The sequence below is a fragment of the Oncorhynchus mykiss genome, unplaced genomic scaffold, assembly GCF_013265735.2.
Source record: "Oncorhynchus mykiss isolate Arlee unplaced genomic scaffold, USDA_OmykA_1.1 un_scaffold_130, whole genome shotgun sequence".
Lineage (NCBI taxonomy): Eukaryota > Metazoa > Chordata > Actinopteri > Salmoniformes > Salmonidae > Oncorhynchus > Oncorhynchus mykiss.
The window spans coordinates 254,347-279,625 of NW_023493663.1; the positions used below are offsets into that span (position 1 = coordinate 254,347).

The 25,279-nt window shown below is 43.7% G+C and overlaps 1 protein-coding gene across 3 annotated transcripts in view; it reads left to right on the forward strand.

Moving 5' to 3' along the window:
* LOC110513171 (WD repeat domain phosphoinositide-interacting protein 2) overlaps nt 1-25,279 on the forward strand; it is a 41,249-nt gene that overhangs the window by 10,042 nt on the left and 5,928 nt on the right. For all 3 annotated transcript variants that reach the window (XM_036972272.1, XM_036972273.1, XM_036972274.1), the window contains 4 exons: nt 708-815; nt 1,708-1,786; nt 1,878-1,963; nt 22,756-22,863. In XM_036972272.1, coding sequence (XP_036828167.1) covers nt 708-815; nt 1,708-1,786; nt 1,878-1,963; nt 22,756-22,863 — 381 coding nt within the window. The remainder of the gene's footprint in view (nt 1-707; nt 816-1,707; nt 1,787-1,877; nt 1,964-22,755; nt 22,864-25,279) is intronic.

A 25,279-nucleotide genomic window follows, 5' to 3' on the forward strand; every position in this document is an offset into this window, starting at 1 on the left:
CTTCTTCTTCATCTCCCTCCTCCTTCATCTCCCTCCTTCTTCTTCTTCTCCCTCATCTCCCTCCTCCTTCATCTCCCTCCTTCTTCTTCATCTCCCTCCTCCTTCATCTCCCTCCTCCTTCATCTCCCTCCTTCTTCTTCTTCTCCCTCCTCCTTCATCACCCTCCTTCTTCTTATTCTTCTCCCTCCTTCTTCTTCATCTCCCTCCTTCGTCTCCCTCCTTCTTCTTCATCTCCCTCCTTCTTCTTCTCCCTCCTCCTTCTTCTCCCTCCTTCTTCATCTCCCTCCTTCTTCTTCATCTCCCTCCTTCTTCTTCTCCCTCCTTCTTCTTCTCCCTCCTTCAACTCCCTCCTTCTTCTTCATCTCCCTCCTTCGTCTCCCTCCTTCTTCTTCTCCCTCCTTATTCTTCTCCCTCCTTCTTCTTCATCTCCCTCCTTCGTCTCCCTCCTTCTTCATCTCCCTCCTTCGTCTCCCTCCTTCTTCTTCGTCTCCCTGCTTCTTCTTCTCCCTCCTTCTTCATCTCCCTCCTTCTTCATCTCCCTCCTTCTTCATCTCCCTCCTTCTTCATCTCCCTCCTTCTTCTCCTTAATTCCACTCTATATAGTAAAATGTGTTTTAATAGTGGACAATATTAAATGAGCTACAGCTGAGTTCAGTCTGAACTGAAGTGTGTGTGTGTGTGTGTGTGTGTATGTGTGTGTGTGTTAGGTGTGTATCTATCTGTTCCCTGGCCTTCAGTATGGAAGGCCTCTACCTATCAGCATCCAGTAACACGGAGACGGTCCACATCTTCAAACTGGAGACGCAGAAAGAGAAGTAAGTACCCCCCCCCCCCTCACCTGGCTGCATTAGTCTGATTCTAGATGTTGTCCTGTATATTAACATGGTGTGTGTGTGGGCCAACAGAGGAGATGTTGTCCTGTATATTAACATGGTGTGTGTGTAGGCCAACAGAGGAGATGTTGTCCTGTATATTAACATGGTGTGTGTGTAGGCCAACAGAGGAGATGTTGTCCTGTATATTAACATGGTGTGTGTGTAGGCCAACAGAGGAGATGTTGTCCTGTATATTAACATGGTGTGTGTGGGCCAACAGAGGAGATGTTGTCCTGTATATTAACATGGTGTGTGTGGGCCAACAGAGGAGATGTTGTCCTGTATATTAACATGGTGTGTGTGTAGGCCAACATAGGAGATGTTGTCCTGTATATTAACATGGTGTGTGTGTGGGCCAACAGAGGAGATGTTGTCCTGTATATTAACATGGTGTGTGTGTAGGCCAACAGAGGAGATGTTGTCCTGTATATTAACATGGTGTGTGTGTGGGCCAACAGAGGAGATGTTGTCCTGTATATTAACATGGTGTGTGTGTAGGCCAACAGAGGAGATGTTGTCCTGTATATTAACATGGTGTGTGTGTGTAGGCCAGCAGAGGAGATGTTGTCCTGTATATTAACATGGTGTGTGTGTGGGCCAACAGAGGAGATGTTGTCCTGTATATTAACATGGTGTGTGTGTGGGCCAACAGAGGAGATGTTGTCCTGTATATTAACATGGTGTGTGTAGGCCAACAGAGGAGATGTTGTCCTGTATATTAACATGGTGTGTGTAGGCCAACAGAGGAGATGTTGTCCTGTATATTAACATGGTGTGTGTGTAGGCCAACAGAGGATATGTTGTCCTGTATATTAACATGGTGTGTGTGTAGGCCAACAGAGGAGCCGACGACATGGGGTGGATACTTTGGGAAGGTCCTGATGGCGTCCACCACCTACCTGCCCTCTCAGGTGAGTGGGACTTCCTTTTGAGAGAGTGTGTGGTGTGTGTGTGTGTGTGTGTGTGTGTGTTGTCTGACCATGTCTCCTCTGTGTGCGTCAGGTGACAGAGATGTTCACTCAGGGACGAGCCTTCGCCACCGTACGACTGCCCTTCTCTGGACACAAGAACATCTGTGCTCTGGCCCTGTAAGAACACCCACTAGAACGTTCTCTACCAGACTCTAGAGCTGGGACCATATTCCCCCCACCCACCCACTAGAACGTTCTCTACCACACTCTAGAGCTGGGACCATATTCCCCCCACCCACTAGAACGTTCTCTACCAGACTCTAGAGCTGGGACCATATTCCCCACACCCACTAGAACGTTCTCTACCAGACTCTAGAGCTGGGACCATATTCCCCCCACCCACTAGAACGTTCTCTACCAGACTCTAGAGCTGGGACCATATTCCCCCCACCCACTAGAACGTTCTCTACCAGACTCTAGAGCTGGGACCATATTCCCCCCACACACTAGAACGTTCTCTACCAGACTCTAGAGCTGGGACCATATTCCCCCCCACACACCCACTAGAACGTTCTCTACCAGACTCTAGAGCTGGGACCATATTCCCCCCACACACCCACTAGAACGTTTTCTACCAGACTCTAGAGCTGGGACCATATTCCCCCCACCCACTAGAACGTTCTCTACCAGACTCTAGAGCTGGGACCATATTCCCCCCACACACCCACTAGAACGTTTTCTACCAGACTCTAGAGCTGGGACCATATTCCCAACATCGCCCTGCTCTCCCCCAGTTTATCTGACGTTGGTCATTTGGGGGATTAGCCAACATAACATTCTTCCATATTGTTTGGTCGTCAATAGTAACGTGCATTAATCTGCTTCCTGCAATGAAAGTATCGTCCCTGTTTCACTGTCTGCCCTCACTTCCTCTTCTCACAGCCTGCCCTCACTTCCTCTCCTCACTGCCTGCCCTCACTTCCTCTCCTCATTACAAACAGAGTAGGGTAATTGAGATGCGCCTGAGAAAACGGAGTGGCTCTATGTCTACCAAGCAACGTTTTTGGAGAACATACAATTTACTGTTCGAGCAACGATCACATTTTGAGTTAGCAATCTAGCTGATGTGTTTTGAGTTCCCACTTCCTCAGGTGGTGAATTATATAGCCTAGGCCAGTATTCACAAAAAAACAGCCAGGCAAATTAATCTCTAAAGAGACTAAATAAATCTGATCATTCTGGATCCTATTTTATCATGTTGCACATTAAACTATCCATCATTCATTCCCTGAACATGTTAAAACGTCTTCCCTGGGAAAAAGTCGGCCTAGAGCCCTCCCATTAACGGAGAAGTCAGCCTAGAGCCCTCCCATTAACGGAGAAGTCGGCCTAGAGCCCTCCCATTAACGGAGAAGTCGGCCTCGAGCCCTCCCATTAACGGAGAAGTCGGCCTCGAGCCCTCCCATTAACGGAGAAGTCGGCCTCGAGCCCTCCCTTTAACAGAGAAGTCGGCCTAGAGCCCTCCCATTAACGGAGAAGTCGGCCTAGAGCCCTCCCATTAACGGAGAAGTCGGCCTAGAGCCCTCCCGTTAACGGAGAAGTCGGCCTCGAGCCCTCCCGTTAACGGAGAAGTCGGCCTAGAGCCCTCCCATTAACGGAGAAGTCGGCCTAGAGCCCTCCCGTTAACGGAGAAGTCGGCCTCGAGCCCTCCCATTAACGGAGAAGTCGGCCTAGAGCCCTCCCATTAACGGAGAAGTCGGCCTAGAGCCCTCCCGTTAACGGAGAAGTCGGCCTAGAGCCCTCCCGTTAACGGAGAAGTCGGCCTAGAGCCCTCCCGTTAACGGAGAAGTCGGCCTCGAGCCCTCCCGTTAACGGAGAAGTCGGCCTAGAGCCCTCCCATTAACGGACAAGTCGGCCTAGAGCCCTCCCGTTAACGGAGAAGTCGGCCTCGAGCCCTCCCATTAACGGAGAAGTCGGCCTCGAGCCCTCCCGTTAACGGAGAAGTCGGCCTCGAGCCCTCCCGTTAACGGAGAAGTCGGCCTAGAGCCCTCCCGTTAACGGAGAAGTCGGCCTAGAGCCCTCCCGTTAACGGAGAAGTCGGCCTCGAGCCCTCCCGTTAACGGAGAAGTCGGCCTAGAGCCCTCCCGTTAACGGAGAAGTCGGCCTAGAGCCCTCCCGTTAACGGAGAAGTCGGCCTCGAGCCCTCCCATTAACGGAGAAGTCGGCCTCGAGCCCTCCCATTAACGGAGAAGTCGGCCTAGAGCCCTCCCGTTAACGGAGAAGTCGGCCTAGAGCCCTCCCGTTAACGGAGAAGTCGGCCTCGAGCCCTCCCGTTAACGGAGAAGTCGGCCTCGAGCCCTCCCGTTAACGGAGAAGTCGGCCTCGAGCCCTCCCGTTAACGGAGAAGTCGGCCTAGAGCCCTCCCGTTAACGGAGAAGTCGGCCTCGAGCCCTCCTGTTAACGGAGAAGTCGGCCTAGAGCCCTCCCATTAACGGACAAGTCGGCCTAGAGCCCTCCCGTTAACGGACAAGTCGGCCTCGAGCCCTCCTGTTAACGGAGAAGTCGGCCTAGAGCCCTCCCATTAACGGACAAGTCAGCCTCGAGCCCTCCTGTTAACGGAGAAGTCGGCCTAGAGCCCTCCCATTAACGGACAAGTCGGCCTAGAGCCCTCCCACGTTAAAACGGACAAGTCGGCCTCGAGCCCTTACTTTAATGGAGAAGTCGGCCTCGAGCCCTCCCACGTTAAAACGGACAGGTCGGCCTCGATCCCTCCCCGTTAAACGGACAAGTCTGCCTAGAGCCCTCCCACGTTAAAACGGACAGGTCGGCCTAGAGCCCTCTCCATTAAACGGACAGGTCGGCCTCGAGCCCTCCCGCGTTAAAACGGACAAGTCGGCCTCGAGCCCTCCCACGTTAAAACGGACAGGTCGGCCTCGATCCCTCCCCGTTAAACGGACAAGTCTGCCTAGAGCCCTCCCACGTTAAAACGGATAGGTCGGCCTCGAGCCCTCTCCATTAAACGGACAGGTCGGCCTCAAGCCCTCCCGCGTTAAAACGGACAAGTCGGCCTAGAGCCCTCCCACGTTAAAACGGACAGGTCGGCCTCGATCCCTCCACGTTAAAATGGAAATTGTCGGCCTCGAGCCCTCCCATTAACGGAGAAGTCGGCCTAGAGCCCTCCCATGTTAAAACGGACAAGTCGGCCTAGAGCCCTTCCACGTTAACACGGACAAGTCGGCCTAGTCCCCTCCCTTTAACGGAGAAGTCGGCCTAGAGCCCTCCCGTTAACAGAGAAGTCGGCCTAGAGCCCTCCCACGTTAAAACGGACATGTCGGCCTCGAGCCCTTCCTTTAATGGAGAAATCGGCCTAGAGCCCTCCCCGTTAAAATGGACAAGTCGGCTTCGAGCCCTCCCACGTTAAAACGGACAAGTCGGCCTAGAGCCCTCTCCATTAAACAGACAGGTCGGCCTCGAGCCCTCCCGCGTTAAAACGGACAAGTCGGCCTAGAGCCCTCCCACGTTAAAACGGACAGGTCGGCCTCGATCCCTCCCCGTTAAAATGGAAATTGTCAGCCTCGAGCCCTCCCATTAACGGAGAAGTCGGCCTAGAGCCCTCCCCGTTAAAACGGACAAGTCGGCATAGAGCCCTCCCTTTAACAGAGAAGTTGGCCTAGAGCCCTCCCGTTAACGGAGAAGTCGGCCTAGAGCCCTCCCATTAACGGAGAAGTCGGCCTAGAGCCCTCCCGTTAATGGAGAAGTCGGCCTCGAGCCCTTCCTTTAATGGAGAAGTCGGCCTAGAGCACTCCCCGTTAAAACGGACAAGTCGGCCTCGAGCCCTCCCACGTTAAAACGGACAAGTCGGCCTCGAGCCCTCCCACGTTAAAACGGACAGGTCGGCCTCGATCCCTCCCCGTTAAACGGACAAGTCTGCCTAGAGCCCTCCCACGTTAAAACGGACAGGTCGGCCTAGAGCCCTCTCCATTAAACGGACAGGTCGGCCTCGAGCCCTCCCGCGTTAAAACGGACAAGTCGGCCTCGAGCCCTCCCACGTTAAAACGGACAGGTCGGCCTCGATCCCTCCCCGTTAAACGGACAAGTCTGCCTAGAGCCCTCCCACGTTAAAACGGACAGGTCGGCCTCGAGCCCTCTCCATTAAACGGACAGGTCGGACTCGAGCCCTCCCCGTTAAAACGGACAAGTCGGCCTAGGGCCCTCCCTTTAACGGAGAAGTCGGCCTAGAGCCCTCCCGTTAACGGAGAAGTCGGCCTAGAGCCCTCCCGTTAACAGAGAAGTCGGCCTCGAGCCCTTCCTTTAATGGAGAAGTCGGCCTAGAGCCCTCCCGTTAACGGAGAAGTCGGCCTCGAGCCCTTCCTTTAATGGAGAAGTCGGCCTAGAGCCCTCCCCGTTAAAACGGACAAGTCGGCCTCGAGCCCTCCCACGTTAAAACGGACAAGTCGGCCTAGAGCCCTCTCCATTGAACGGACAGGTCGGCCTCGAGCCCTCCCGCGTTAAAACGGACAAGTCGGCCTCGAGCCCTCCCATGTTAAAACGGACAGGTCGGCCTCGATCCCTCCCCGTTAAACGGACAAGTCTGCCTAGAGCCCTCCCACGTTAAAACGGACAGGTCGGCCTCGAGCCCTCCCACGTTAAAACGGACAGGTCGGCCTCGAGCCCTCCCACGTTAAAACGGACAAGTCGGCCTAGAGCCCTCCCGTTAACGGAGAAGTCGGCCTAGAGCCCTCCCGTTAACGGAGAAGTCGGCCTAGAGTCCTCCCCGTTAAAATGGACAAGTCGGCCTAGAGCCCTCCCACGTTAAAACGGACAAGTCAGCCTAGAGCCCTTCCACGTTAAAACGGACAAGTCGGCCTAGAGCCCTTCCACGTTAAAACGGACAAGTCGGCCTAGAGCCCTCCCTTTAACGGAGAAGTCGGCCTAGAGCCCTCCCATTAACGGAGAAGTCGGCCTAGAGCCCTCCCATTAACGGAGAAGTCGGCCTAGAGCCCTCCCATTAACGGACAAGTCGGCCTAGAGCCCTCCCGTTAACGGAGAAGTCGGCCTCGAGCCCTCCCATTAACGGAGAAGTCGGCCTAGAGCCCTCCCATTAACGGACAAGTCGGCCTAGAGCCCTCCCGTTAACGGAGAAGTCGGCCTCGAGCCCTCCCATTAACGGAGAAGTCGGCCTCGAGCCCTCCCATTAACGGACAAGTCGGCCTAGAGCCCTCCCGTTAACGGAGAAGTCGGCCTCGAGCCCTCCCATCAACGGAGAAGTCGGCCTAGAGCTCTCCCGTTAACGGAAAAGTCGGCCTAGAGCCCTCCCGTTAACAGAGAAGTCGGCCTAGAGCCCTCCTGTTAACGGAGAAGTCGGCCTAGAGCCCTCCCCGTTAAAATGGAAAAGTCGGCCTAGAGCCCTACCACGTTAAAACGTACAAGTCAGCCTAGAGCCCTTCCACGTTAAAACGGACAAGTCGGCCTAGAGCCCTCCCACGTTAAAACGGACAAGTCGGCCTAGAGCCCTTCCACGTTAAAACGGACAAGTCGGCCTAGAGCCCTCCCTTTAACGGAGAAGTCGGCCTAGAGCCCTCCTCGTTAAAACGGACAAGTCGGCCTCGAGCCCTCCCACGTTAAAACGGACAAGTCGGCCTAGAGCCCTCCCGTTAATGGAGAAGTCGGCCTAGAGCCCTCCCGTTAACGGAGAAGTCGGCCTCGAGCCCTTCCTTTATTGGAGAAGTCGGCCTAGAGTCCTCCCCGTTAAAACGGACAAGTCGGCCTCGAGCCCTCCCACGTTAAAACGGACAAGTCGGCCTAGAGCCCTCTCCATTAAATGGACAGTTCGGCCTCGAGCCCTCCCGCGTTAAAACGGACAAGTCGGCCTCGAGCCCTCCCACGTTAAAACGGACAGGTCGGCCTCGATCCCTCCCCGTTAAACGGAGAAGTCTGCCTAGAGCCCTCCCACATTAAAACGGACAGGTCGGCCTCGAGCCCTCCCACGTTAAAACGGACAAGTCGGGCTAGAGCCCTCCCACTAACGGAGTAGTCGGCCTCGAGCCCTCCCGTTAACGGAGAAGTCGGCCTAGAGCCCTCCCGTTAACGGAGAAGTCGGCCTAGAGTCCTCCCCGTTAAAATGGACAATTCGGCCTAGAGCCCTCCCACGTTAAAACGGACAAGTCGGCCTAGAGCCCTTCCACGTTAAAACAGACAAGTCGGCCTAGAGCCCTCCCTTTAACGGAGAAGTCGGCCTCGAGCCCTCCCGATAACGGAGAAGTTGGCCTAGAGCCCTCCCATTAACGGAGAAGTCGGCCTAGAGCCCTCCCGTTAACGGAGAAGTCGGCCTCGAGCCCTCCCATTAACGGAGAAGTCGGCCTAGAGCCCTCCCATTAACGGAGAAGTCGGCCTAGAGCCCTCCCGTTAACGGAGAAGTCGGCCTAGAGCCCTCCCGTTAACGGAGAAGTCGGCCTAGAGCCCTCCCGTTAACAGAGAAGTCAGCCTAGAGCCCTCCTGTTAACGGAGAAGTCGGCCTAGAGCCCTCCCCGTTAAAATGGAAAATTCGGCCTAGAGCCCTTCCACGTTAAAACGGACAAGTCGGCCTAGAGCCCTCCCACGTTAAAACGGACAAGTCGGCCTAGAGCCCTCCCACGTTAAAACGGACAAGTCGGCCTAGAGCCCTTCCACGTTAAAACGGACAAGTCGGCCAAGAGCCCTCCCACTTTAAAACGGACAAGTCGGCCTAGAGCCCTACCACATTAAAACGTACAAGTCAGCCTAGAGCCCTTCCACGTTAAAACGGACAAGTCGGCCTAGAGCCCTCCCACGTTAAAACGGACAAGTCGGCCTAGTCCCCTCCCTTTAACGGAGAAGTCGGCCTAGAGCCCTACCACGTTAAAACGGACAAGTCGGCCTAGAGCCCTCTCCATTAAACGGACAGTTCGACCTCGAGCCCTCCCGCGTTAAAACGGACAAGTCGGCCTCGAGCCCTCCCACGTTAAAACGGACAGGTCGGCCTCGATCCCTCCCCGTTAAACGGAGAAGTCTGCCTAGAGCCCTCCCACGTTAAAACGGACAGGTCGGCCTCGAGGCCTCCCACGTTAAAACGGAGAAGTCGGCCTAGAGCCCTCACCGTTAAAACGGACAAGTCGGCCTCGAGCCCTCCCACGTTAAAACGGACAAGTCGGCCTAGAGCCCTCTCCATTAAACGGACAGTTCGGCCTCGAGCCCTCCCGCGTTAAAACGGACAAGTCGGCCTCGAGCCCTCCCACGTTAAAACGGACAGGTCGGCCTCGATCCCTCCCCGTTAAACGGAGAAGTCTGCCTAGAGCCCTCCCACGTTAAAACGGACAGGTCGGCCTCGAGCCCTCCCACGTTAAAACGGACAAGTCGGGCTAGAGCCCTCCCACTAACGGAGTAGTCGGCCTCGAGCCCTCCCGTTAACGGACAAGTCGGCCTAGAGTCCTCCCCTTTGAAATGGACAATTCGGCCTAGAGCCCTCCCACGTTAAAACGGACAAGTCGGCCTAGAGCCCTTCCACGTTAAAACAGACAAGTCGGCCTAGAGCCCTCCCTTTAACGGAGAAGTCGGCCTCGAGCCCTCCCGATAACGGAGAAGTCGGCCTAGAGCCCTCCCATTAACGGAGAAGTCGGCCTAGAGCCCTCCCGTTAACGGAGAAGTCGGCCTCGAGCCCTCCCATTAACGGAGAAGTCGGCCTAGAGCCCTCCCATTAACGGAGAAGTCGGCCTAGAGCCCTCCCGTTAACGGAGAAGTCGGCCTAGAGCCCTCCCGTTAACGGAGAAGTCAGCCTAGAGCCCTCCTGTTAACGGAGAAGTCGGCCTAGAGCCCTCCCCGTTAAAATGGAAAAGTCGGCCTAGAGCCCTACCACGTTAAAACGGACAAGTCGGCCTAGAGCCCTACAACGTTAAAACGGACAAGTCGGCCTAGAGCCCTCCCACGTTAAAACGGACAAGTCGGCCTAGAGCCCTTCCACGTTAAAACGGACAAGTCGGCCTAGAGCCCTCCCACGTTAAAACGGACAAGTCGGCCTAGAGCCCTACCACATTAAAACGTACAAGTCAGCCTAGAGCCCTTCCACGTTAAAACGGACAAGTCGGCCTAGAGCCCTCCCACGTTAAAACGGACAAGTCGGCCTAGTCCCCTCCCTTTAACGGAGAAGTCGGCCTAGAGCCCTCACCGTTAAAACGGACAAGTCGGCCTCGAGCCCTCCCACGTTAAAATGGACAAGTCGGCCTAGAGCCCTCTCCATTAAATGGACAGGTCGGCCTCGAGCCCTCCCGCGTTAAAATGGACAAGTCGGCCTCGAGCCCTCCCACGTTAAAACGGACAGGTCGGCTTCGATCCCTCCCCGTTAAACGGAGAAGTCTGCCTAGAGCCCTCCCACGTTAAAACGGACAGGTCGGCCTCGAGCCCTCCCACGTTAAAACGGACAAGTCGGTCTAGAGCCCTCCCACTAACGGAGTGTTCGGCCTCGAGCCCTCCCGTTAACGGAGAAGTCGGCCTAGAGCCCTCCCGTTAACGGAGAAGTCGGCCTAGAGTCCTCCCCGTTAAAATGGACATTTCGGCCTAGAGCCCTCCCACGTTAAAACGGACAAGTCGGCCTAGAGCCCTTCCACGTTAAAACAGACAAGTCGGCCTAGAGCCCTCCCTTTAACGGAGAAGTCGGCCTCGAGCCCTCCCGATAACGGAGAAGTCGGCCTAGAGCCCTCCCATTAACGGAGAAGTCGGCCTAGAGCCCTCCCGTTAACGGAGAAGTCGGCCTCGAGCCCTCACATTAACGGATAAGTCGGCCTAGAGCCCTCCCATTAACGGAGAAGTCGGCCTAGAGCCCTACCGTTAACGGAGAAGTCTGCCTCGAGCCCTCCCATTAACGGAGAAGTCGGCCTAGATCCCTCCCATTAACGGAGAAGTCGGCCTAGAGCCCTCCCGTTAACGGAGAAGTCGGCCTCGAGCCCTCCCATTAACGGAGAAGTCGGCCTAGAGCCCTCCCATTAACGGAGAAGTCGGCCTAGAGCCCTCCCGTTAACGGAGAAGTCGGCCTAGAGCCCTCCCGTTAACGGAGAAGTCGGCCTAGAGCCCTCTCCATTAAACGGAAAGGTCGGCCTCGAGCCCTCCCGCGTTAAAACGGACAAGTCGGCCTCGAACCCTCCCACGTTAAAACGGACAGGTCGGCCTCGATCCCTCCCCGTTAAACGGACAAGTCGGCCTCGAGCCCTCCCGTTAACGGAGAAGTCGGCCTAGAGCCCTCCCGTTAACAGAGAAGTCAGCCTAGAGACCTCCTGTTAACGGAGAAGTCGGCCTAGAGCCCTCCCCGTTAAAATGGAAAAGTCGGCCTAGAGCCCTTCCACGTTAAAACGGACAAATCGGCCTAGAGCCCTCCCACGTTAAAACGGACCAGTCGGCCTAGAGCCCTCCCACTTTAAAACGGACAAGTCGGCCTAGAGCCCTTCCACGTTAAAACGGACAAGTCGGCCTAGAGCCCTCCCACGTTAAAACGGACAAGTCGGCCTAGAGCCCTACCACGTTAAAACGTACAAGTCAGCCTAGAGCCCTTCCACGTTAAAACGGACAAGTCAGCCTAGACCCCTTCCACGTTAAAACAGACAAGTCGGCCTCGAGCCCTCCCGATAACGGAGAAGTCGGCCTAGAGCCCTCCCATTAACAGAGAAGTCGGCCTCGAGCCCTCCCTTTAACGGAGAAGTCGGCCTCGAGCCCTCCCATTAACGGAGAAGTCGGCCTAGAGCCCTCCCGTTAACGGAGAAGTCGGCCTCGAGCCCTCCCGTTAACGGAGAAGTCGGCCTCGAGCCCTCCCATTAACGGAGAAGTCGGCCTAGAGCCCTCCCGTTAACGGAGAAGTCGGCCTCGAGCCCTCCCATTAACGGAGAAGTCGGCCTAGAGCCCTCCCATTAACGGAGAAGTCGGCCTAGAGCCCTCCCGTTAACGGAGAAGTCGGCCTAGAGCCCTCCCGTTAACGGAGAAGTCGGCCTAGAGCCCTCTCCATTAAACGGACAGGTCGGCCTCGAGCCCTCCCGCGTTAAAACGGACAAGTCGGCCTCGAGCCCTCCCACGTTAAAACGGACAGGTCGGCCTCGATCCCTCCCCGTTAAACGGACAAGTCTGCCTAGAGCCCTCCCACGTTAAAACGGACAGGTTGGCCTCGAACCCTCCCACGTTAAAACGGACAGGTCGGACTCGAGCCCTCCCCGTTAAAACGGACAAGTCGGGCTAGAGCCCTCCCACTAACGGAGTAGTCGGCCTCGAGCCCTCCCGTTAACGGAGAAGTCGGCCTAGAGCCCTCCCGTTAACGGAGAAGTCGGCCTAGAGCCCTCCCGTTAACGGAGAAGTCGGCCTAGATTCCTCCCCGTTAAAATGGACAAGTCGGCCTAGAGCCCTCCCACGTTAAAACGGACAAGTCAGCCTAGAGCCCTTCCACGTTAAAACGGACAAGTCGGCCTAGAGCCCTCCCTTTAACGGAGAAGTCGGCCTAGAGCCCTCCCATTAACGGAGAAGTCGGCCTAGAGCCCTCCCGTTAACGGAGAAGTCGGCCTCGAGCCCTCCCGATAACGGAGAAGTCGGCCTCGAGCCCTCCCATCAACGGAGAAGTCGGCCTAGAGCCCTCCCGTTAACGGAGAAGTCGGCCTAGAGCCCTCCCGTTAACAGAGAAGTCGGCCTAGAGCCCTCCCGTTAACGGAGAAGTCGGCCTAGAGCCCTCCCCGTTAAAATGGAAAAGTCGGCCTAGAGCCCTACCACGTTAAAACGTACAAGTCAGCCTAGAGCCCTTCCACGTTAAAACGGACAAGTCGGCCTAGAGCCCTCCCACGTTAAAACGGACAAGTCGGCCTAGAGCCCTCCCGTTAACGGAGAAGTCGGCCTAGAGCCCTCCCGTTAACGGAGAAGTCGGCCTAGATTCCTCCCCGTTAAAATGGACAAGTCGGCCTAGAGCCCTCCCACGTTAAAACGGACAAGTCAGCCTAGAGCCCTTCCACGTTAAAACGGACAAGTCGGCCTAGAGCCCTCCCTTTAACGGAGAAGTCGGCCTAGAGCCCTCCCATTAACGGAGAAGTCGGCCTAGAGCCCTCCCGTTAACGGAGAAGTCGGCCTCGAGCCCTCCCGATAACGGAGAAGTCGGCCTCGAGCCCTCCCATCAACGGAGAAGTCGGCCTAGAGCCCTCCCGTTAACGGAGAAGTCGGCCTAGAGCCCTCCCGTTAACGGAGAAGTCGGCCTAGAGCCCTCCCGTTAACAGAGAAGTCGGCCTAGAGCCCTCCTGTTAACGGAGAAGTCGGCCTAGAGCCCTCCCCGTTAAAATGGAAAAGTCGGCCTAGAGCCCTACCACGTTAAAACGTACAAGTCAGCCTAGAGCCCTTCCACGTTAAAACGGACAAGTCGGCCTAGAGCCCTCCCACGTTAAAACGGACAAGTCGGCCTAGAGCCCTTCCACGTTAAAACGGACAAGTTGGCCTAGAGCCCTCCCTTTAACGGAGAAGTCGGCCTAGAGCCCTCCTCGTTAAAACGGACAAGTCGGCCTCGAGCCCTCCCACGTTAAAACGGACAAGTCGGCCTAGAGCCCTCCCGTTAATGGAGAAGTGGGCCTAGAGCCCTCCCGTTAATGGAGAAGTCGGCCTAGAGCCCTCCCGTTAATGGAGAAGTGGGCCTAGAGCCCTCCCGTTAATGGAGAAGTCGGCCTAGAGCCCTCCCGTTAACGGACAAGTCGGCCTAGAGCCCTCCCGTTAATGGAGAAGTGGGCCTAGAGCCCTCCCGTTAATGGAGAAGTCGGCCTAGAGCCCTCCCGTTAACGGAGAAGTCGGCCTCGAGCCCTTCCTTTATTGGAGAAGTCGGCCTAGAGCCCTCCCCGTTAAAACGGACAAGTCGGCCTCGAGCCCTCCCATGTTAAAACGGACAAGTCGGCCTAGAGCCCTCTCCATTAAACGGACAGTTCGGCCTCGAGCCCTCCCGCGTTAAAACGGACAAGTCGGCCTCGAGCCCTCCCACGTTAAAACGGACAGGTCGGCCTCGATCCCTCCCCGTTAAACGGAGAAGTCTGCCTAGAGCCCTCCCCGTTAAAATGGACAATTCGGCCTAGAGCCCTCCCACGTTAAAACGGACAAGTCGGCCTAGAGCCCTTCCACGTTAAAACAGACAAGTCGGCCTAGAGCCCTCCCTTTAACGGAGAAGTCGGCCTCGAGCCCTCCCGATAACGGAGAAGTCGGCCTAGAGCCCTCCCATTAACGGAGAAGTCGGCCTAGAGCCCTTCCGTTAACGGAGAAGTCGGCCTCGAGCCCTCCCATTAACGGAGAAGTCGGCCTAGAGCCCTCCCATTAACGGAGAAGTCGGCCTAGAGCCCTCCCGTTAACGGAGAAGTCGGCCTAGAGCCCTCCCATTAACGGAGAAGTCGGCCTCGAGCCCTCCCATTAACGGAGAAGTCGGCCTAGAGCCCTCCCGTTAACGGAGAAGTCAGCCTAGAGCCCTCCTGTTAACGGAGAAGTCGGCCTAGAGCCCTCCCCGTTAAAATGGAAAATTCAGCCTAGAGCCCTCCCGTTAACAGAGAAGTCAGCCTAGAGCCCTCCTGTTAACGGAGAAGTCGGCCTAGAGCCCTTCCACGTTAAAACGGACAAGTCGGCCTAGAGCCCTTCCACGTTAAAACGGACAAGTCGGCCTAGAGCCCTCCCACGTTAAAACGGACAAGTCGGCCTAGAGCCCTCCCCGTTAAAATGGACAATTCGGCCTAGAGCCCTCCCACGTTAAAACGGACAAGTCGGCCTAGAGTCCTCCCCGTTAAAATGGACAATTCGGCCTAGAGCCCTCCCACGTTAAAACGGACAAGTCGGCCTAGAGTCCTCCCCGTTAAAATGGACAATTCGGCCTAGAGCCCTCCCACGTTAAAACGGACAAGTCGGCCTAGAGCCCTTCCACGTTAAAACGGACAAGTCGGCCTAGAGCCCTACCACGTTAAAACGGACAAGTCGGCCTAGAGCCCTACCACGTTAAAACGTACAAGTCAGCCTAGAGCCCTTCCACGTTAAAACGGACAAGTCAGCCTAGACCCCTTCCACGTTAAAACAGACAAGTCGGCCTAGAGCCCTCCCTTTAACGGAGAAGTCGGCCTCGAGCCCTCCCGATAACGGAGGAGTCGGCCTAGAGCCCTCCCGTTAACGGAGAAGTCGGCCTAGAGCCCTCCCGTTAACAGAGAAGTCGGCCTAGAGCCCTCCCGTTAACGGACAAGTCGGCCTAGAGCCCTCCCGTTAACGGAGAAGTCGGCCTAGAGCCCTCCCGTTAATGGAGAAGTCGGCCTAGAGCCCTCCCCTTAACGGAGAAGTCGGCCTAGAGCCCTCCCATTAACGGAGAAGTCGGCCTAGAGCCCTCCCATTAACGGAGAAGTCGGCCTAGAGCCCTCCCATTAACGGAGAAGTCGGCCTAGAGCCCTCCCATTAACGGAGAAGTCGGCCTAGAGCCCTCCCATTAACGGAGTAGTCGGCCTAGAGCCCTCCCATTATTAATAATAGTTTTGTAATATAGTGTTGTAATAATAATAGTGTTATAATAATAGTGTTGTAATAATAATAGTGTTGTATTAATAATAGTGTTATAATAATAGTGTTGTATTAATAATAGTGTTGTAATAATAATAGTGTTGTATTAATAATAGTGTTGTTATATAGTGTTGTATTAATAATAGTGTTGTAATAATAATAGTGTTGTATTAATAATAGTGTTGTATTAATAATAGTGTTGTAATAATAATAGTGTTGTATTAATAATAGTGTAGTATTAATAATAGTGTTATATAGTGTTGTATTAATAATAGTGTTGTATTAATAATAGTGTTATATAGTGTTGTATTAATAATAGTGTTGGATTAATAATAGTGTAGTATTAATAATAGTGTTATATAGTGTTGTATTAATAATAGTGTAGTATTAATAATAGTGTTATATAGTGTTGTATTATTAATAGTGTTGTAATAATAATAGTGTTGGATTAATAATAGTGTAGTATTAATAATAGTGTTGTTATATAGTGTTGTATTATTAATAGTGTTGTAATAATAATAGTGTTGGATTAATAATAGTGTTGTATTAATAATAGTGTTGTATTAATAATAGTGTAGTATTAATAATAGTGTTATATAGTGTTGTATTAATAATAGTGTAGTATTAATAATAGTGTTGTTATATAGTGTTGGATTAATAATAGTGTTGTATTAATAATAGTGTTATATAGTGTTGTATTAATAATAGTGTTGGATTAATAATAGTGTAGTATTAATAATAGTGTTATATAGTGTTGTATTAATAATAGTGTAGTATTAATAATAGTGTTATATAGTGTTGTATTAATAATAGTGTTGTATTAATAATAGTGTAGTATTAATAATAGTGTTATATAGTGTTGTATTATTAATAGTGTTGTAATAATAATAGTGTTGGATTAATAATAGTGTAGTAATAATAATAGTGTTGTTATATAGTGTTGTATTAATAATAGTGTTGTATTAATAATAGTGTTGTAATAATAATAGTGTTGGATTAATAATAGTGTTGTTATATAGTGTTGGATTAATAATAGTCTTTTAATAATAATAGTGTTGTATTAATAATAGTGTTGTATTAATAATAGTGTTGTAATAATAATAGTGTTGTTATATAGTGTTGGATTAATAATAGTGTTGTTATATAGTGTTGTTATATAGTGTTGTATTAATAATAGTGTTGTAATAATAATAGTGTTGTTATATAGTGTTGTATTAATAATAGTGTTGTTATATAGTGTTGTATTATTAATAGTGTTGTAATAATAATAGTGTTGGATTAATAATAGTGTAGTATTAATAATAGTGTTATATAGTGTTGTATTAATAATAGTGTTGTATTAATAATAGTGTTATATAGTGTTGTATTAATAATAGTGTTGGATTAATAATAGTGTAGTATTAATAATAGTGTTATATAGTGTTGTATTAATAATAGTGTAGTATTAATAATAGTGTTATATAGTGTTGTATTAATAATAGTGTTGTATTAATAATAGTGTAGTATTAATAATAGTGTTATATAGTGTTGTATTATTAATAGTGTTGTAATAATAATAGTGTAGTATTAATAATAGTGTTGGATTAATAATAGTGTAGTATTAATAATAGTGTTATATAGTGTTGTATTAATAATAGTGTAGTATTAATAATAGTGTTATATAGTGTTGTATTAATAATAGTGTTGTATTAATAATAGTGTAGTATTAATAATAGTGTTATATAGTGTTGTATTATTAATAGTGTTGTAATAATAATAGTGTTGGATTAATAATAGTGTTGTATTAATAATAGTGTTGTAATAATAATAGTGTTGGATTAATAATAGTGTTGTTATATAGTGTTGGATTAATAATAGTCTTTTAATAATAATAGTGTTGTATTAATAATAGTGTTGTATTAATAATAGTGTTGTATTAATAATAGTGTAGTATTAATAATAGTGTAGTATTAATAATAGTGTTGTATTAATAATAGTGTTGTATTAATAATAGTGTTGTTATATAGTGTTGGATTAATAATAGTCTTTTAATAATAATAGTGTTGTATTAATAATAGTGTTGTATTAATAATAGTGTTGTAATAATAATAGTGTTGGATTAATAATAGTGTTGGATTAATAATAGTGTTGTTATATAGTGTTGGATTAATAATAGTGTTGTTATATAGTGTTGTTATATAGTGTTGGATTAATAATAGTGTTGTTATATAGTGTTGTTATATAGTGTTGTATTAATAATAGTGTTGTTATATAGTGTTGTTATATAGTGTTGGATTAATAATAGTGTTGTATTAATAATAGTGTTGTATTAATAATAGTGTTGTATTAATAATAGTGTTGTTATATAGTGTTGTTATATAGTGTTGTATTAATAATAGTGTTGTTATATAGTGTTGTTATATAGTGTTGTATTAATAATAGTGTTGTTATATAGTGTTGTTATATAGTGTTGGATTAATAATAGTGTTGTATTAATAATAGTGTTGTATTAATAATAGTGTTGTAATAATAATAGTGTTGTAATAATAATAGTGTTGTATTAATAATAGTGTTGTAATAATAATAGTGTTGTTATATAGTGTTGTATTAATAATAGTGTTGGATTAATAATAGTGTTGTAATAATAATAGTGTTGTATTAATAATAGTGTTGTAATAATAATAGTGTTGTAATAATAATAGTGTTGTATTAATAATAGTGTTGTAATAATAATAGTGTTGTTATATAGTGTTGTATTAATAATAGTGTTGTATTAATAATAGTGTTGTATTAATAATAGTGTTGTAATAATAATAGTGTTGTATTAATAATAGTGTTGTATTAATAATAGTGTTGTATTAATAATAGTGTTGTATTAATAATAGTGTTGTAATAATAATAGTGTTGTATTAATAATAGTGTTGTATTAATAATAGTGTTGTATTAATAATAGTGTTGTAATAATAATAGTGTTGTTATATAGTGTTGTATTAATAATAGTGTTGTATTAATAATAGTGTTGTATTAATAATAGTGTTGTATTAATAATAGTGTTGTATTAATAATAGTGTTGTAATAATAATAGTGTTGTATTAATAATAGTGTTGTATTAATAATAGTGTTGTAATAATAATAGTGTTGTATTAATAATAGTGTTGTATTAATAATAGTGTTGTATTAATAATAGTGTTGTAATAATAATAGTGTTGTTATATAGTGTTGTATTAATAATAGTGTTGTATTAATAATAGTGTTGTATTAATAATAGTGTTGTATTAATAATAGTGTTGTATTAATAATAGTGTTGTAATAATAATAGTGTTGTATTAATAATAGTGTTGTTATATAGTGTTGTATTAATAATAGTGTTGTATTAATAATAGTGTTGTAATAATAATAGTGTTGTATTAATAATAGTGTTGTTATATAGTGTTGTATTAATAATAGTGTTGTTATATAGTGTTGTATTAATAATAGTGTTGTATTAATAATAGTGTTGTTATATAGTGTTGTAATAATAATAGTGTTGTATTAATAATAGTGTAGTATTAATAATAGTGTTGGATTAATAATAGTGTTGTTATATAGTGTTGTTATATAGTGTTGTATTAATAATAGTGTTGTAATAATAATAGTGTTGTAATAATAATAGTGTTGTATTAATAATAGTGTTGTTATATAGTGTTGTATTAATAATAGTGTTGTTATATAGTGTTGTATTAATAATAGTGTTGTATTAATAATAGTGTTGTTATATAGTGTTGTAATAATAATAGTGTTGTATTAATAATAGTGTTGTTATATAGTGTTGTATTAATAATAGTGTTGTTATATAGTGTTGTATTAATAATAGTGTTGTATTAATAATAGTGTTGTTATATAGTGTTGTAATAATAATAGTGTTGTATTAATAATAGTGTAGTATTAATAATAGTGTTGTATTAATAATAGTGTTGTTATATAGTGTTATTATATAGTGTTGTATTAATAATAGTGTTGTTATATAGTGTTGTTATATAGTGTTGGATTAATAATAGTGTTGTATTAATAATAGTGTTGTAATAATAATAGTGTTGTTATATAGTGTTGTATTAATAATAGTGTTGGATTAATAATAGTGTTGTTATATAGTGTTGTATTAATAATAGTGTTGTTATATAGTGTTGTATTAATAATAGTGTTATTATATAGTGTTGTTATATAGTGTTGGATTAATAATAGTGTTGTTATATAGTGTTGTTATATAGTGTTGTATTAATAATAGTGTTGTTATATAGTGTTGTTATATAGTGTTGGATTAATAATAGTGTTGTTATATAGTGTTGTATTAATAATAGTGTTGTTATATAGTGTTGTTATATAGTGTTGTATTAATAATAGTGTTGTTATATAGTGTTGGATTAATAATAGTGTTTTAATAATAATAGTGTTATATAGTGTTGTATTAATAATAGTGTTGTATTAATAATAGTGTTGTATTAATAATAGTGTTGTATTAATAATAGTGTTGTATTAATAATAGTGTTGTATTAATAATAGTGTTATAATAATAGTGTTGTATTAATAATAGTGTTGTATTAATAATAGTGTTGTATTAATAATAGTGTTGTATTAATAATAGTGTTGTTATATAGTGTTGTTATATAGTGTTGGATTAATAATAGTGTTGTTATATAGTGTTGTTATATAGTGTTGTATTAATAATAGTGTTGTAATAATAATAGTGTTATATAGTGTTGTATTAATAATAGTGTTGTATTAATAATAGTGTTGTATTAATAATAGTGTTGTATTAATAATAGTGTTGTATTAATAATAGTGTTGTAATAATAATAGTGTTGTATTAATAATAGTGTTGTAATAATAATAGTGTTGTATTAATAATAGTGTAGTATTAATAATAGTGTTGTATTAATAATAGTGTTGTATTAATAATAGTGTAGTATTAATAATAGTGTAGTATTAATAATAGTGTTGTATTAATAATAGTGTAGTATTAATAATAGTGTAGTATTAATAATAGTGTTGTATTAATAATAGTGTTGTATTAATAATAGTGTAGTATTAATAATAGTGTAGTATTAATAATAGTGTTATATAGTGTTGGATTAATAATAGTGTTGTATTAATAATAGTGTAGTATTAATAATAGTGTTGTATTAATAATAGTGTTGTATTAATAATAGTGTTGTATTAATAATAGTGTTGTATTAATAATAGTGTTGTATTAATAATAGTGTAGTATTAATAATAGTGTTATATAGTGTTGGATTAATAATAGTGTTGTATTAATAATAGTGTAGTATTAATAATAGTGTTGTATTAATAATAGTGTTGTATTAATAATAGTGTTGTATTAATAATAGTGTAGTATTAATAATAGTGTTATATAGTGTTGGATTAATAATAGTGTTGGATTAATAATAGTGTTGGATTAATAATAGTGTTGGATTAATAATAGTGTTGTATTAATAATAGTGTTATATAGTGTTGGATTAATAATAGTGTTGTATTAATAATAGTGTTATATAGTGTTGGATTAATAATAGTGTTGTATTAATAATAGTGTTATATAGTGTTGGATTAATAATAGTGTTGTATTAATAATAGTGTTATATAGTGTTGGATTAATAATAGTGTTGGATTAATAATAGTGTTATATAGTGTTGTATTAATAATAGTGTTATATAGTGTTGGATTAATAATAGTGTTATATAGTGTTGTATTAATAATAGTGTTATATAGTGTTGTATTAATAATAGTGTTATATAGTGTTGGATTAATAATAGTGTTATATAGTGTTGTATTAATAATAGTGTTATATAGTGTTGTATTAATAATAGTGTTGTATTAATAATAGTGTTATATAGTGTTGGATTAATAATAGTGTTGGATTAATAATAGTGTTGTATTAATAATAGTGTAGTATTAATAATAGTGTTGTATTAATAATAGTGTTGTATTAATAATAGTGTTGTAATAATAATAGTGTAGTATTAATAATAGTGTTGTTATATAGTATTGTTATATAGTGTTGGATTAATAATAGTGTTGTTATATAGTATTGTTATATAGTGTTGGATTAATAATAGTGTTGTTATATAGTGTTGTTATATAGTGTTGTATTAATAATAGTGTTGTTATATAGTGTTGTAATAATAATAGTGTTGTATTAATAATAGTGTTGTAATAATAATAGTGTTGTATTAATAATAGTGTTGTATTAATAATAGTGTTGTTATATAGTGTTGTATTAATAATAGTGTTGTAATAATAATTGTGTTGTATTAATAATAGTGTTGTATTAATAATAGTGTTGTATTTATAATAGTGTTGGATTAATAATAGTGTTGTTATATAGTGTTGTTATATAGTGTTGTATTAATAATAGTGTTGTAATAATAATAGTGTTGGATTAATAATAGTGTTGTATTAATAATAGTGTTGTTATATAGTGTTGTATTAATAATAGTGTTGTAATAATAATTGTGTTGTATTAATAATAGTGTTGTATTAATAATAGTGTTGTATTAATAATAGTGTTGTATTAATAATAGTGTTGTATTAATAATAGTGTTGGATTAATAATAGTGTTGTTATATAGTGTTGTTATATAGTGTTGTATTAATAATAGTGTTGGATTAATAATAGTGTTGTATTAATAATAGTGTTGTATTAATAATAGTGTTGGATTAATAATAGTGTTGTTATATAGTGTTGTTATATAGTGTTGTATTAATAATAGTGTTGTAATAATAATAGTGTTGTATTAATAATAGTGTTGTATTAATAATAGTGTTGTAATAATAATAGTGTTGGATTAATAATAGTGTTGTATTAATAATAGTGTTGTTATATAGTGTTGTATTAATAATAGTGTTGTAATAATAATTGTGTTGTATTAATAATAGTGTTGTATTAATAATAGTGTTGTATTAATAATAGTGTTGTATTAATAATAGTGTTGTATTAATAATAGTGTTGTATTAATAATAGTGTAGTATTAATAATAGTGTTGTATTAATAATAGTGTTATATAGTGTAGTATTAATAATAGTGTTATATAGTGTTGTATTAATAATAGTGTTATATAGTGTTGTATTAATAATAGTGTTATATAGTGTTGTATTAATAATAGTGTTGTAATAATAATAGTGTTGTATTAATAATAGTGTTATAATAATAGTGTTGTATTAATAATAGTGTTGTATTAATAATAGTGTTGTAATAATAATAGTGTTGTATTAATAATAGTGTTGTATTAATAATAGTGTTGTATTAATAATAGTGTTGTATTAATAATAGTGTTATATTAATGTATTAGTCGTTATTCAGCTAAATGGGTCAATTTATCGTGCTAACTTTTTGCAGATATCGCCAAGCTCTAACACTCACACGCTGGGAAGCGCACACACAGTCAGATGAGTCTGATTCAAGTTTGTGTGTGTGTGTGTGTGTAGGATCCAAAAGATTCCTCGTCTCCTGGTAGCAGCAGCTGATGGATATCTGTACCTCTATAACCTGGACCCACAGGAGGGGGGAGAGTGTACCCTGATGAAACAACACAGGTAACACACTGGTGAAACAACACCGGTAACACCCTGATGAAACAACACAGGTAACACTGAAACAACACAGGTAACACACTGATGAAACAACACAGGTAACACTGAAACAACACAAGTAACACCGAAACAACACAGGTAACACTGAAACAACACAGGTAACACTGAAACAACACAGGTAACACTGAAACAACACAGGTAACACTGAAACAACACAGGTAACACACTAATGAAACAACACAGGTAACAAACACACTGATGAAACAACACAGGTAACACTGAAACAACACAAGTAACACCGAAACAACACAGGTAACACTGAAACAACACAGGTAACACTGAAACAACACAGGTAACACTGAAACAACACAGGTAACACTGAAACAACACAGGTAACACTGCAACAACACAGGTAACACACTAATGAAACAACACAGGTAACAAACACACTGATGAAACAACACAGGTAACACTGAAACAACACAAGTAACACCGAAACAACACAGGTAACACTGAAACAACACAGGTAACACACTGATGAAACAACACAGGTAACACTGAAACAACACAGGTAACACTGAAACAACACAGGTAACACTGAAACAACACAGTTAACACACTAATGAAACGACACAGGTAACACTGAAACAACACGGGTAACACTGAAACAACACAGGTAACACTGAAACAACACAGGCAACACACTGATGAAACAACACAGGTAACACTGAAACAACACAGGTAGCACTGAAACAACACAGGTAACACTGAAACAACACAGGTAACACTGAAACAACACAGGCAACACACTGATGAAACAACACAGGTAACACACTAATGAAACAACACAGGTAACACTGATGAAACAACACAGGTAACACACTGGTGAAACAACACAGGTAACAGCGAAACAACACAGGTAACACTGAAACAACACAGGTAACACTGAAACAACACAGGTAGCACTGAAACAACACAGGTAACACTGAAACAACACAGGCAACACACTAATGAAACAACACAGGTAACACACTGATGAAACAACAGGTAACACTGAAACAACACAGGTAACACTGAAACAACACAGGTAACACTGAAACAACACAGGTAACACACTAATGAAACAACACAGGTAACACACTGATGAAACAACACAGGTAACACTGAAACAACACAGGTAACACTGAAACAACACAGGTAACACTGAAACAACACAGGTAACACTGAAACAACACAGGTAACACACTAATGAAACAACACAGGTAACAAACACACTGATGAAACAACACAGGTAACACTGAAACAACACAAGTAACACCGAAACAACACAGGTAACACTGAAACAACACAGGTAACACTGAAACAACACAGGTAACACTGAAACAACACAGGTAACACTGAAACAACACAGGTAACACTGCAACAACACAGGTAACACACTAATGAAACAACACAGGTAACAAACACACTGATGAAACAACACAGGTAACACTGAAACAACACAAGTAACACCGAAACAACACAGGTAACACTGAAACAACACAGGTAACACACTGATGAAACAACACAGGTAACACTGAAACAACACAGGTAACACTGAAACAACACAGGTAACACTGAAACAACACAGTTAACACACTAATGAAACGACACAGGTAACACTGAAACAACACGGGTAACACTGAAACAACACAGGTAACACTGAAACAACACAGGCAACACACTGATGAAACAACACAGGTAACACTGAAACAACACAGGTAGCACTGAAACAACACAGGTAACACTGAAACAACACAGGTAACACTGAAACAACACAGGCAACACACTGATGAAACAACACAGGTAACACACTAATGAAACAACACAGGTAACACTGATGAAACAACACAGGTAACACACTGGTGAAACAACACAGGTAACAGCGAAACAACACAGGTAACACTGAAACAACACAGGTAACACTGAAACAACACAGGTAGCACTGAAACAACACAGGTAACACTGAAACAACACAGGCAACACACTAATGAAACAACACAGGTAACACACTGATGAAACAACAGGTAACACTGAAACAACACAGGTAACACTGAAACAACACAGGTAACACTGAAACAACACAGGTAACACACTAATGAAACAACACAGGTAACACACTGATGAAACAACACAGGTAACACTGAAACAACACAGGTAACACTGAAACAACACAGGTAGCACTGAAACAACACAGGTAACACACTGATGAAACAACACAGGTAACACTGAAACAACACAGATAACACACTAATGAAACGACAAAGGTAACACTGAAACAACACGGATAACACTGAAACAACACAGGTAACACTGAAACAACACAGGCAACACACTGATGAAACAACACAGGTAACACTGAAACAACACAGGTAACACT